This window comes from Psittacula echo (assembly GCF_963264785.1).
Source record: "Psittacula echo genome assembly, chromosome: 29".
Lineage (NCBI taxonomy): Eukaryota > Metazoa > Chordata > Aves > Psittaciformes > Psittacidae > Psittacula > Psittacula echo.
Window position 1 is genome coordinate 973394 of NC_137764.1, and position 14313 is coordinate 987706.

Consider the following 14313-nt stretch of genomic DNA (forward strand, 5'->3'; position numbering starts at 1 on the left):
ACCGCTGCCAACACCCGGGGGGGGGGGGGTGGGCAGGAAACGTCATCGCGGGGGGGGGGGGGTCCCGGAGCCTCTTCAGAGCCCTCAGAGCTTCCGGCGCTGGGGACGGAGCCTGGGGAAGAGCTGGGGGGAACGAGAGGGAAATGGGGCTGGGAGCATCCATAGGGGATAGGGATGGGAGCATCCATAGGGGATAGGGATGGGAGCATCCATAGGGGATAGGGATGGGAGCACCCATAGGGGATAGGGATGGGAGCATCCATAGGGGATAGGGATGGGGGCATCCACAGGGGATAGGGATGGGAGCATCCATAGGGGATAGGGATGGGAGCATCCATAGGGGATAGGGATGGGAGCACCCATAGGGGATAGGGATGGGAGCATCCATAGGGGATAGGGATGGGAGCATCCATAGGGGATACAGATGGGAGCATCCATAGGGGATAGGGATGGGAGCATCCATAGGGGATAGGGATGGGAGCATCCATAGGGGATAGGGATGGGGGCATCCATAGGGGATAGGGATGGGAGCATCCATAGGGGATAGGGATGGGGGCATCCATAGGGGATAGGGATGGGAGCATCCATAGGGGATAGGGATGGGGGCATCCATAGGGGATAGGGATGGGGGCACCCATAGGGACGCAGGGCCGGGCCCCCCCCCCGCACTCACCCCGAAGTAGTTGCGGGGCACGAAGCCCTCGTGCCCGTACAGGGACCCCCACCACCAATCGACGTCGCCGGGGCACTGTCGCCGCAGCACCGTCACCGGCTCCCCCTCGCGGAAGGAGAGCTCGTCCCCGAGCGCCGCGCTGTAATCCCAGAGCGCGTAAACCACGCCGCTGTTGAGCACCCCCATGCCCTGCTCCACCTCTGCGAGGGACGGGGACAGGGACCGCGCATCAATGCGCACGGCCCCCCGGTACCGCAATAATAGAGCCCCATTGCCCTGCTCCGCCTCGGGGGACAGGGACCAGCAGCAGCAGTGAGCACATCCCTGGTACCACAACACAGCCCCAAGCCCTGCTCCACCTCTGAGAGGGACAGGGACTGGGCAGCAGCATCATTGCCCCATTACCTCATTCCCTCATTCCCCCCATTACCCCATTCCCCCATTCCCCCCATTCCCCCCATTCCCCCATTACCCCCATTCCCCCCATTGCCCCATTCCCCCCATTGCCCCCATTTCCCCCATCCCCCCCATTCTCCCATTCCCCCATTCCCCCATTACCCCCATTCCCCCATTCCCCCATTACCCTCATTCCCCCCATTACCCCATTCCCCCATTCCCCCCATTCCCCCCATTCCCCCATTACCCCCATTCCCCCCATTGCCCCATTCCCCCCATTCCCCCCATTGCCCCATTTCCCCCATCCCCCCCATTCTCCCATTCCCCCATTCCCCCATTACCCCCATTCCCCCCATTACCCCATTCCCCCCCATTCCCCCCATTCCCCCCATTACCCCATTACCCCCATTCCCCCATTACCCCCATTCCCCCATTTCCCCATTACCCCCATTCCCCCCATTCCCCCCATTCCCCCATCCCCCCCATTACCCCCATTTCCCCCATTCCCCCATTACCCCCATTACCCCCATTTCCCCCATTCCCCCATCCCTCCCCATTACCCCCATTTCCCCCATTCCCCCCATTCCCCCATTCCCCCATTCCCCCCATTACCCCATTCCCCCCATTTCCCCCATCCCCCCCATTCCCCCATTCCCCCCATTCCCCCCATTTCCCCCATTCCCCCATCCCCCCCATTACCCCCATTTCCCCCATTTCCCCCATTCCCCCCTTGCCCCCATCCCTCCCCACTCCCCCCATCCCCAGCCCGCTGATACCGGTGAGGTAGTTGTAGCAGTCGCTGTAGCCCTCCCGGTAGGGATCGCACTTCTCCACGGCCAGGCTCCCGTCGCTGGTGGTGGTGGCGAAGATGGCGGCGCCGTGGCGCACCAGGGCCACGCACACGCTGGTGTCGTTGCACGAGGCCGCGCAGTGCAGGGGGGTCCTGGGGCGGCGGGAAAGGGGCGGAGCCATGGAGGACCTGACCCCATCCCATAATACACACACCCTCCCCCATAATGCACACACACAGATCCCATAACACACATCCACATCCCATAATACACAGCCACATCCCATAATACACACACACATCCCATAATACACACACACATCCCATAATACACACACATCCCATAACACACAGCCACATCCCATAACACAAATCCATCCCATCCCATTCCATAACACACATCCATGTGTATCCACATCCCAACCCCATCCATCCACATCCCATCCCATCCATATCCCATCCATCCCAACCCCATCCCATCCCCATCTCTCTGCATTCTCATCCCATCCCCATCCCATCACACCCATCCTATCCCATCCCCATCCCATCCCCAACCCATCCATCCCCATCCCATTCCCTCCCCATCCCATTCCCTCCCCATCCCATCCCCATCTCCTCCCCATCCCATTCCCTCCCCATCCCCATCCTCATCCCCATCCCCTCTCCATCCCATCCCCATCCCATCCATCCCCAACCCATCCATCCCCACCCCTTCCCCATCCCATCCCCTCCCCATCCCCATCATCATCCCCATCCCCTCCCTATCTCCATCTCCGTCCCATCCCATCCCCATCCGCCGCGGGCTCCATCCCCTCTACCCCGGGTTCTGGGGGGGTTTCTCCCCGTCCCGCCGCCCCTCACCAGCCGTGGCTGTCGGGGGAGTTGACGTTGGCTCCGCTGGCGATGAGGAACTCCACGATGCCGTAGTGGGCCCCGCAGATGGCGTTGTGCAGCGCCGTGATGCCCTCGTCGTTGGGCTGGCTCGGGTCGTTCAGCTGCGGCACCGCACAGCGCCCTGTGCCCCACGGCACCCACAGAGCGCCCCCAGAGCGCCCCCTGTGCCCCACGGCACCCACAGAGCGCCCCCAGAGCGCCCCCTGTGCCCCACGGCACCCCCAAAGCACCCCCAGAGCGCGCCCTGCGCCCCACGGCACTCACAGAGCACCCCCAGAGCGCCCCCTGTGCCCCACAGAACCCCCAGAGCGCCCCCTGTGCCCCACGGCACCCCCAAAGCACCCCCAGAGCGCGCCCTGTGCCCCACGGCACCCACAGAGCACCCCCAGAGCGCCCCCTGTGCCCCACGGCACCCCCAAAGCACCCCCAGAGCGCGCCCTGTGCCCCACGGCACCCACAGAGCACCCCCAGAGCGCCCCCTGTGCCCCACAGAACCCACAGAGCACCCCCAGAGCGCCCCCTGTGCCCCACAGAACCCCCAGAGCGCCCCCTGTGCCCCACGGCACCCCCAAAGCACTCCTGTGCCCCAGGGCCACCCCTGTGACCTCTCTACCCCAGTACCACCCCCAGAACATCCCCCCTGTACCCCAGTGCCACCCCCAGAACATCCCCCCTGTACCCCAGTGCCACCCCCAGAACATCCCCCCTGTACCCCAGTGCCACCCCCAGAACATCCCCCCTGTACCCCAGTGCCACCCCCAGAACATCCCCCCTGTACCCCAGTGCCACCCCCAGAACATCCCTCTGTCACCTCCATCATCCCCCAAGCGCTCTCCCCATCACCCCCATTCCGCATCCCCCCGGTCCCTGTCCCTGCATCCCGGTCACCCTCCTCGTATCCCGGTCCCTGTCCCCGTATCTCGGTCCCTATCCCCGCATCCCGGTCCCTGTCCCCGTATCCCCCCGGTCCTTGTCCCCATATCCCGGTCCCTATCCCCGCATCCCGGTCCCGGTCCCTGCATCCCCCCGGTTCCTGTCCCTGCATCCCCCCGGTCCCTGTCCCTGCATCCCCCCTGTTTCCTCTCCCCGTATCCCGGTCCCCGCATGCCGGTCCCCGTCCCTGCATCCCCCCGGTCCCTGTCCCCATATCCCGGTCCCTGTCCCCATATCCCGGTCCCAGGCCCCGCATCCCCCCGGTTCCTGTCCCCGCATCCCCCCGGTTCCTGTCCCCATATCCCGGTCCCAGGCCCCGCATCCCCCCGGTTCCTGTCCCCGCATCCCCCCGGTTCCTGTCCCCGTATCCCCCCGGTCCCTGTCCCCATATCCCGGTCCCAGGCCCCGCATCCCCCCGGTTCCTGTCCCCGCATCCCCCCGGTTCCTGTCCCCGTATCCCCCCGGTCCCTGTCCCCATATCCCGGTCCCAGGCCCCGCATCCCCCCGGTTCCTGTCCCCGCATCCCCCCGGTTCCTGTCCCCGCATCCCCCTGGTCCCTGTCCCCGCATCCCCCTGGTCCCTGTCCCCATATCCCGGTCCCTGTCCCCATATCCCGGTCCCAGGCCCCGCATCCCCCCGGTTCCTGTCCCCGCATCCCCCCGGTTCCTGTCCCCGCATCCCCCCGGTCCCTGTCCCCATATCCCGGTCCCTGTCCCCATATCCCGGTCCCAGGCCCCGCATCCCCCCGGTTCCTGTCCCCGCATCCCCCTGGTTCCTCTCCCCGTATCCCGGTCCCCGCATCCCGGTCCCGGTCCCCGCACCTCGGCCACCGCCTGCTGGACCACATCGAGCTCCCCGGTGAGCGCCGCGTCCAGCAGCAGCACGAGCGGGTTCAGCCGCACCCGCGCCCCGGGCCGCTTGCGGGGGGAGGCCGGGTCCCGCAGAGCCGAGCGCAGCTCCTGACCCCCCCCCCGGTACCGGTAACGGCGTCAGCGGCCACCGGGGGGCACCAAGGGGCAGCGGGGACCCCCCCGGGGCACCCAAAGGACCCCAAGGTTCACCCTCGGGGCACCCAAAGGACATCGGGGACCCCCCCCGGGGCACCCAAAGGACCTCAAGGTTCCCACCAGGGGCACCCAAAGGACTTCGGGGTCCCTCCTGAGCACCCGTTGCTATGGAGCATCCAAAGGACATCGGGGACCCCCCCCGGGGCACCCAAAGGACCCCAAGGTTCCCCCCCGGGGCACCCAAAGGAAATTGGGGTCACCCCTGGGGTAACCGGTGCCATGGGGCACCCAAAGGACCTCAAGGTTCCCCCCCTTCGACACCCAGGGCCTTGGGGCACCCAAAGGACATCGGGGACTCCCCCGGGGCACCCAAAGGACCTCAAGGTTCCCACCAGGGGCACCCAAAGGACATCGGGGGTACCCCTGAGCACCCGTTGCTATGGGGCACCCAAAGGACATCAGCGTCTCCTCTGGGGCACCCAAAGGACCTCAAGGTTCCCCCCCTTTGACACCCAGGGCCTTGGGGCACCCAAAGGACATCGGGGACCCCCCCCGGGGCACCCAAAGGACCTCAAGGTTCCCCCCCTTTGACACCCAGGGCCTTGGGGCACCCAAAGGACATCGGGGACCCCCCCGGGGCACCCAAAGGAAATTGGGGTCACCCCTGGGGCACCCAAAGGACCCCAAAGTTCCCCCCCGGGGCACCCAAAGCACCTGGGGGTCCCCGTCCCCCCCCCCCCGGTGTCCCCCTGACCCCGTGCCCCCAACGGGGTCCGTGTCGCGGCCGCTCTCACCGGGGCGGGCGCGGGGCTGTCGGGGTCGCTGTGTGCGGGGGGGCTGTGGCGGCCTTCGCCGTGCGCGGCCGCGGCCGCGGGCCCGGGCTCGGGGTCTCCGGTTGCGGGGTGCGGGCGGTGCAGGAGCCTCGTGATGAGCTCCTGGTACTGGCGGGCGCGGGGCGGCGGCCCCGGGCTCTGCTCCATGGAGCCGCGGCGCTTGAGCGGCCGCGGCATCTCCGCGAGGGAGCGCGCCACGGCGCGGAACTCCGGGTCCCGCTGCGCCTCCGGGGGCAGCACCGGCTGCAGCCGGGTCGGGCTCAGCGGGCGCTGCAGGGCCTCGGGCTCCGGCACCGGCAGCTCCGCGTCCGGATCCGCGTCCGCCTCCGGCACCGACGGATCCGAAGGAAGGGGACGGGACGCGGCTGCGGGGGAAAGGGAGGGGATGGAGACCCCGGACCCCTCCTGTGCCCCCCAAACCCCAGGGATGGAGCCCTCGAACCACAGGGATGGAGCCCCCGGACCCCTCCTGTGCCCCCCCCAAATCCCAAGGATGGAGCCCCCGGAACCCCGGGGATGGAGCCCCCAAATCCCAGGAATGGAGCCCCCGGACCCCGGGGATGGAGCCTCCGGACCCCTCCTGTGCCCCCCAAACCCCAGGGATGGAGCCCCCAAATCCCAGGAATGGAGCCCCCGGACCCCAGGGATGGAGCCCCCAAATCCCAGGAATGGAGCCCCCGGACCCCAGGGATGGAGCCCCCAAATCCCAAGAATGGAGCCCCCAAATCCCAGGGATGGAGCCCCTGGACCCCTCCTGTGCCCCCCCGAACCCCAAGGATGGAGCCCCCGGACACCCCCGTGCCCCCCAACCTCCTCCTGTGACCCCCAAACCGCCCCTTGTGCTCCCCCCAACCCCCAGTGCTGCAGCCCCGAACCCCCCCGCGCCCCCCAAACCCCCTCTGTGCCCCCCCCCCCCCGGCCCCCACCTTCCCCGGGGGGCAGCGCAGGTCCCTGGGGCTGTTTCTGCGGTGCCCTCGGCGCGGGGGGGGGGGGTCCCAGGGGCAGCCCCCGGGGTCCCCCCGTCCCCGTCCCCCCCCCTTGCTCCCAGAACGCGTTTTGGAGCTTGAAGATCATCGAGAGCGGCAGCGGCTTCTGGCGGGGGGGGCGCGGGGCGGCGGGGGGGGGCACCGGGATGCGGGACACGGGCCAGGCCCGCGGCAGGGACCCGGCCCCCCCGCGCCGGAACGGCCCCTCCGGGCCCCGCCGCTCGCCCGGGGGCAGCTTGAAGTTGCGGGGCAAGGTGGAGCTGTGCCCGCCATAGGCGGCGTCCTGCGGGGGCACCGGGTGAGGGCGGCTGCGGGACCCCCCCACCCCCGGGACCGGCCCCTGCGCCCATCACCCGGTATCAGGGCTGCGGGACTCCCATAACCGGCCCCTGCGCCCATCACCCGGCATCGGGGCTGAAGGACCCCTCCATGAACAGCCCCTGCGCCCATCACCCGGCATCAGGCCTGCAGGACCCCCATAACCATCCCCTGCGCCCATCACCCGGCATCAGGCCTGCAGGACCCCCATAACGATCCCCTGCGCCCATCACCCGGCATCAGGCCTGCAGGACCCCCATAACCATCCCCTGCGCCCATCACCCGGCATCAGGCCTGCAGGACCCCCCCCTCCCCCCAACTCCCAGCTCTCACCTTGCCCCCCCCGGCTCCATCCAGGCTCGACTCCCTCCATGGTGACAGCATCAGCCCCAGTGATGAGGAAGGACCTAAAGGGGGGGGGGGGCACGGACACAAAGGGGTCAGGAGCACCCCAAAACAGCGCTGGAGCCCCCCCAACAGGGCCATGCCCCCCCCCCCCCATTGCTCACGGTCGAACCCCCCCCCGCTGGGGGGCTTCTTCTCATAGACCAGGTCCAGGTCGGACTCGTTCCAGGCCTTCTGCGGGCGCCGCTTGAGCACGGAGTCATCTGGGGGGGGGGCACGGAGCTGAGGGACCCCCCCATGGCACCCAGAGAGGGATTGGGGGCGGCAGCCATGGGGATGGGGACAGGCATGGATGGGAATGGGATGGGGACACCCATGGGGATGGGGACACCCATGGATGGGAATGGGATGGGGTCACCCATGGATGGGAATGGGATGGGGACACCCATGGGGATGGGGACATCCATGGATGGGAATGGGATGGGGACACCCATGGATGGTAATGGGATGGGGACACCCATGGATGGGAATGGGATGGGGACAGGCATGGATGGGAATGGGATGGGGTCACCCATGGGGATGGGGACACCCATGGATGGGAATGGGATGGGGACAGGCATGGATGGGAACGAGATGGGGACACCCATGGGGATGGGGACACCCATGGATGGGAATGGGATGGGGACACCCATGGAAGGGAATGGGATGGGGACACCCATGGGGATGGGGACATCCATGGATGGGAATGGGATGGGGTCACCCATGGATGGGAATGGGATGGGGTCACCCATGGGGATGGGGACACCCATGGATGGGAATGGGATGGGGACAGGCATGGATGGGAATGGGATGGGGTCACCCATGGGGATGGGGACACCCATGGATGGGAATGGGATGGGGACAGGCATGGATGGGAACGAGATGGGGACACCCATGGGGATGGGGACACCCATGGATGGGAATGGGATGGGGACAGGCATGGATGGGAACGAGATGGGGACACCCATGGGGATGGGGACACCCATGGATGGGAATGGGATGGGGACACCCATGGAAGGGAATGGGATGGGGACACCCATGGGGATGGGGACATCCATGGATGGGAATGGGATGGGGTCACCCATGGATGGGAATGGGATGGGGTCACCCATGGGGATGGGGACACCCATGGGGATGGGGACACCCATGGATGGGAATGGGATGGGGACACCCATGGATGGGAACGGGATGGGGTCACCCATGGGGATGGGGACACCCATGGATGGGAATGGGATGGGGACACCCATGGGGATGGGGACACCCATGGATGGGAATGGGATGGGGTCCCCCATGGAAGCACTGAGGATGCCTTAGGATGAATGGGGGACACCCCGGGACTGGAGCCCCCATGGGATCCTCACCGCCACCCCCCCCAATACCCAGCCCAGGACTGCCTCCCCCCGTGCCCCCCCCATGCCCTCACCCTGTGCCCTGAAGGCCGCGGCCCCCCCTCCGATGGACGGGTAGAGCCCATGCATCTCATAGGGGGGGGGCGCGAGGGGCCGGGGCCCCCCCATTCCCAGCAGCTCATAGGGACGGGCGGGGGGGCGCGGGGACGGGGCTCGGCCCCCCCCCCCGGGCACCGCCAGGAACTTGGGCCGGGGGGAAGGGGCCCGATCCTCGCCCGGCAGGAAATGGGGGGCCCGGGGGGAGCCGGGGGGGCCCAGCGCGTCCCCCCCCCCCTCGGGGGGCTCCAGGCTCCTGCGAGCCAGGGGGGAGCGGCTCCGGCCGGGAATGTCCTGGGATGGGGATGGGAACAGAGCGGGAGAGGCGGGGGGGGGGTTCCCCCCCTTGCTGCCACCGCAATGCCCTGCTCCAATCCCTGCCACCCAATCCCCATCCCAACAACTCCCAGTACCCAATTCCCAACAATTCCCACCCTTAATTCCCACCTCAACAATTCCCATCCCAACAATTCCCATCCCAACAATTCCCATCCCAACAATTCCCATCCCAACAATTCCCATCCCAACAAGTCCCACCCCCCAATTCCCAACTCCCAATCCCCATCACAACAATTCCCATCCCAACAATTCCCACCCCCCAATTCCCACCTCCCAATTCCCATCCCAACAATTCCCATCCCAACAATTCCCATCCCAACAATTCCCGCCCCCAATTCCCACCTTCCAATCCCCATCCCAACAATTCCCATCCAAACAATTCCCACCCCCAATTCCCAATAATTCCCAACCCCAATTCCCACCCCCCAATTCCCATCCTAACAATTCCCACCCCCCAATTCCCACCTCCCAATTCCCATCACAACAATTCCCATCCCAACAATTCCCACCCCCAATTCCCACCTTCCAATCCCCATCCAAACAATTCCCACCCCCAATTCCCAATAATTCCCAACCCCAATTCCCACCTCCCAATTCCCATCCTAACAATTCCCACCTCCCAATTCCCACCCCTAACTCCCACCTTCCAATCCCCATCTCAACAATTCCCACCCCCAATTCCCAATAATTCCCAACCCCAATTCCCACCTCCCAATTCCCATCCTAACAATTCCCACCTCCCAATTCCCACCCCTAACTCCCACCTTCCAATCCCCATCCCAACAACTCCCACCCCCCAATTCCCAACGATTCCCACCCCAATTCCCCCCATTCCTACCCTGGGGGGGGGCCCGGGCCCATCGCTCCAAAGGGACTCGAGCTGCCGGGACAGCTCATCCACCTTGGCCACGGCCGTGTCCAGCTCCACCTGCTTCAGGTCCATGTGCTGCATGGCCAGCGCTGGAGGGGGGGGGGCACATGTGGGGCGGGGGGGGGGGGTCAGCCTGCACCCCATAGCGTGCCCCATAGCACCCTTCGGGTGCCCCCCCCTTACACTGGAAGGTGAGGTCCAGCAGGTCCTGAGCGCTCTGCAGCCGCTCGCTCGCCATCGCGATACCTGCGGGGGGGGGGGGGGATTGGGGATGTCGCGATAGTGGGGGGGGGACATAGGAAACACCTCCACACACCCCCCCCCCCCCCGCTGCGCCCCAATCCCTTGGGAACGCGGGAGCGGGATGTGCCGGGGCCCGTTCTCCGCATTAGCATAATTAGCAGTAATTAACGCATCGCAAGGAGCCGGCGCCGCCCCCCCCCCGGGCACGGCGCTGATTTTGGGGGGGGGGGGGGGGGGGGAACCCTCCCTTTTATATTGGGGTCACCCCATGGGGCGCGCTGCCCCCCCTAGAATAGGGACCCCCGCACCCATGGGTGCCCCATGGCCAAGGGGGGGTTGGGGTCAATGGGTGCCAAGGGGGGGGTTTGGGGTGCCCCCCCCCCCCCCCCGCTGTGGCCCCCACCCAGGCGGCTCCGCCCGGGCCCGGTTCTCGCCCCCGGGGACACCGGACGAGCCGCGGCTCGCCCGGGCCGGGCGGGGAGGGGAGGGGGGAGAGGGGAAAGGAACCGCCCCCCCCCGGCCCGGCCCCCGAAAACAGAGCCCAGAGCCCCAAAACTGAGCGAAATGACCCCAAAACTGAGCCCAGAGCCCCAAAACTGAGCGAAATGACCCCAAAACTGAGCCCAGAGCCCCAAAACTGAGCCCAGAGCCCCAAAACTGAGCGAAATGATCCCAAAAATGAGCCCAGAGCCCCAAAACTGAGCCCAGAGCCCCAAAACTGAGCGAAATGACCCCAAAAATGAGCCCAGAGACCCAAAACTGAGCGAAATGATCCCAAAACTGAGCCCAGAGCCCCCAAAACTGAGCGAAATGACCCCAAAACTGAGCCCAGAGCCCCAAAACTGAGCGAAATGATCCCAAAAATGAGCCCAGAGCCCCAAAACTGAGCCCAGAGCCCCAAAACTGAGCGAAATGATCCCAAAACTGAGCCCAGAGCCCCAAAACTGAGCGAAATGACCCCAAAAATGAGCCCAGAGCCCCAAAACTGAGCCCAGAGCCCCAAAACTGAGCGAAATGATCCCAAAACTGAGCCCAGAGCCCCAAAAATGAGCGAAATGACCCCAAAAATGAGCCCAGAGACCCAAAACTGAGCGAAATGATCCCAAAACTGAGCCCAGAGCCCCCAAAACTGAGCGAAATGACCCCAAAAATGAGCCCAGAGCCCCAAAACTGAGCGAAATGATCCCAAAACTGAGCCCAGAGCCCCAAAACTGAGCCCAGAGCCCCAAAACTGAACGAAATGACCCCAAAACTGAGCCCAGAGATCCAAAAATGAGCGAAATGACCCCAAAACTGAGCCCAGAGATCCAAAACTGAGCGAAATGATCCCAAAAATGAGCCCAGAGCCCCCAAAACTGAGCGAAATGACCCCAAAACTGAGCCCAGAGATCCAAAAATGAGCGAAATGACCCCAAAAATGAGCCCAGAGCCCCAAAACTGAGCGAAATGATCCCAAAACTGAGCCCAGAGCCCCAAAAATGAGCGAAATGACCCCAAAAATGAGCCCAGAGACCCAAAACTGAGCGAAATTACCCCAAAACTGAGCGAAATGACCCCAAAACTGAGCCCAGAGCCCCAAAACTGAGCGAAATGACCCCAAACCTGAGCCCAGAGACCCCAAACTGAGCTCAGAGACCCAAAAGTGAGCCCAAAGCCCCAAAACTGAGCAAAATGACCCCAAAACTGAGCTCAGAGGCCCCAAAACAGAGCCCAGAGCCCCCAGAACTGACCCCAGCGCCCCAAACCGGACCTGGGCACCCCGAAACAGGGCCGGCAACTCGGGGCGCCCCCGCTGCACCCCGAAACTGAGCCCAGCGCCCTAAAACTGACCCCAGCACCCCGAAACTGAGCCCAGCACCCTAAAACTGACCCCAGCACCCCGAAACTGAGCCCAGCACCCTAAAACTGACCCCAGCACCCCGAAACTGAGCCCAGCACCCTAAAACCGGACCTGGGCACCCCGAAACTGACCCCAGCACCCTAAAACCGGACCCCAGCACCCCAAAACTGACCCCGGCACCCCAAAACAGAGCCGGGCACCTCAGGGTGCGACCTTAGCACCCCGAAACTGATCCCGGGACCCCATGGTGCCCCCCCCGCACCCGAACCGGATCCGGGGCACCCAAAGGCGCTCCCGAGCCCAAACCGGACCCGGGGCACCCAAAGGCGCTCCCGCACCCCCCCCGCACCCGAACCGGACCCGGGGCACCCAAAGGCGCTCCCGCACCCCCCCCGCACCCGAACCGGACCCAGGGGCACCCAAAGGCGCTCCCGAGTCCAAACCGGACCAGGGCACCCGAAGGTGCTTCCTAACACCCCCCATCACCCCGAAATTGACCCCAGCACCCCGTGGTGCCCCCCCCCGCACCCGACCCGGACCCAGGGGCACCCAAAGGCGCTCCCGCACCCCCCCCGCACCCCGTTTCCCACCTGGGGGTCGGTGCCGGAGCCGGAGCCGCGCCCGCGTCCCCTCCGCCCAATTCCAGAGCTCTGGATCACGCGGGGGAGGCGCGGAGCGGGGGGGGGGGGGCCGCGCCCTGCGCCCCAGGGTGCGGGAGGGAGCGGGGGGGGGGTGCCTGCGCCTTTAAACGCGGCCGCCGCCGACCGGGCCACGCCCACAGTGGGCGGGGTTAATGCCTGGCCACGCCCCCCTCGTCTGGCGGAGCGTACCAAGGGCACCCGTGAGGGGGGGGGGAAGGGGAAGCGCTGGGTGGGCGCGTCCGGGAAGGGGCGGGGCTACGAGGGGCGAGAGGAGCGCATGGAGGGTGAGTGCGGGGGTCCGCGGGGTCAGATGGGGACACGGGGGGGTCCCATAGGGACATGGGGGGGACACGGGGGGGCCAATAGGGTCGGGGGGGGCACAAAGGATATGGGGAAGTCCCATAGGGACACGGGGGGGACACGGGGGGGCCAATAGGGACATGGGGGGGGGACACAGTGGTTATGGGGCGGTCCCATAGGGACGGGGGGGGGGGCACAGTGGTTATGGGGCGGTCCCATAGGGACATGGGGGGGGGCACAGTGGATATGGGGCGGTCCCATAGGGACATGGGGGGGGCACAGTGGTTATGGGGCGGTCCCATAGGGACATGGGGGGGGCACAGTGGTTATGGGGCGGTCCCATAGGGACATGGGGGTTTCCATGCCCTGAGTGCCCCCCCCCGTTCCCCCCCCCCAGAGCCGTTGCGGTTCCAGTGCCCCCCCGAGTTCGAGGCCGCTGCCCCCCCGGGCCCCCCCTTGTCCGGGGCCGCCCCCGAGCTGTGGCTGATCCGGGCCCCCCCCGACTTCAACCCGGAGAGGTCAGAGCGGGGGGGGGCACTCATAGCATTGGGGTGCATGGGGGGCACTGACAGCATTGGGGTGCATGGGGGGCACTGACAGCATTGGGGGGCATGGGGGGCACTGACAGCATTGGGGTGCATGGGAGGGCACAGAGCATTGGGGTGCATGGGGGGGCACTGACAGCATTGGGGTGCATGGGGGGCACTGACAGCATTGGGGTGCATGGGGGGCACAGAGCATTGGGGTGCATGGGGGGCACTGACAGCATTGGGGTGCATGGGGCACAGAGCATTGGGGTGCATGGGGGGCACTGACAGCATTGGGGTGCATGGGGGGCACTGACAGCATTGGGGTGCATGGGGGGGCACAGAGCATTGGGGTGCATGGGGGGGCACTGACAGCATTGGGGTGCATGGGGGGCACAGAGCATTGGGGTGCATGGGGGGCACTGACAGCATTGGGGTGCATGGGGGGGCACAGAGCATTGGGGTGCATGGGGGGGCACTGACAGCATTGGGGTGCATGGGGGGGCACAGAGCATTGGGGTGCATGGGGGGGCACTGACAGCATTGGGGTGCATGGGGGGGCACAGAGCATTGGGGTCCATGGGGGGGGCACAGAGCATTGGGGTGCATGGGGGGCACAGAGCATTGGGGTGCATGGGGGGCACTGACAGCATTGGGGTCCATGGGGGGGGCACAGAGCATTGGGGTGCATGGGGGGCACTGACAGCATTGGGGTCCATGGGGGGGGCACAGAGCATTGGGGTGCATGGGGGGCACTGACAGCATTGGGGTGCATGGGGGGGCACAGAGCATTGGAGTGCATGGGGGGCACAGAGCATTGGGGTGCATGGGGGGCACTGACAGCATTGGGGTGCATGGGGGGCACAGAGCATTGGGGTGCATGGGGGGGCACT

The 14313-nt window shown here is 66.3% G+C and overlaps 1 protein-coding gene across 2 annotated transcripts in view; it reads right to left on the reverse strand.

The window, feature by feature from the left end:
- Nucleotides 1-14313, reverse strand: part of PPP1R13L (protein phosphatase 1 regulatory subunit 13 like) — a gene marked incomplete at its 5' end in the record, with an annotated part of 26019 nt that continues 11706 nt past the window's right edge. For both annotated transcript variants that reach the window (XM_080636091.1, XM_080636092.1), the window contains 12 exons: nt 1-123; nt 674-873; nt 1846-2012; nt 2721-2854; nt 4508-4645; nt 5488-5891; nt 6453-6795; nt 7164-7237; nt 7340-7438; nt 8638-8953; nt 9837-9958; nt 10055-10115. In XM_080636091.1, the coding sequence (XP_080492217.1) occupies nt 85-123; nt 674-873; nt 1846-2012; nt 2721-2854; nt 4508-4645; nt 5488-5891; nt 6453-6795; nt 7164-7237; nt 7340-7438; nt 8638-8953; nt 9837-9958; nt 10055-10115 (2097 nt within the window). In that variant the 3' untranslated portion in view covers nt 1-84. The remainder of the gene's footprint in view (nt 124-673; nt 874-1845; nt 2013-2720; nt 2855-4507; nt 4646-5487; nt 5892-6452; nt 6796-7163; nt 7238-7339; nt 7439-8637; nt 8954-9836; nt 9959-10054; nt 10116-14313) is intronic.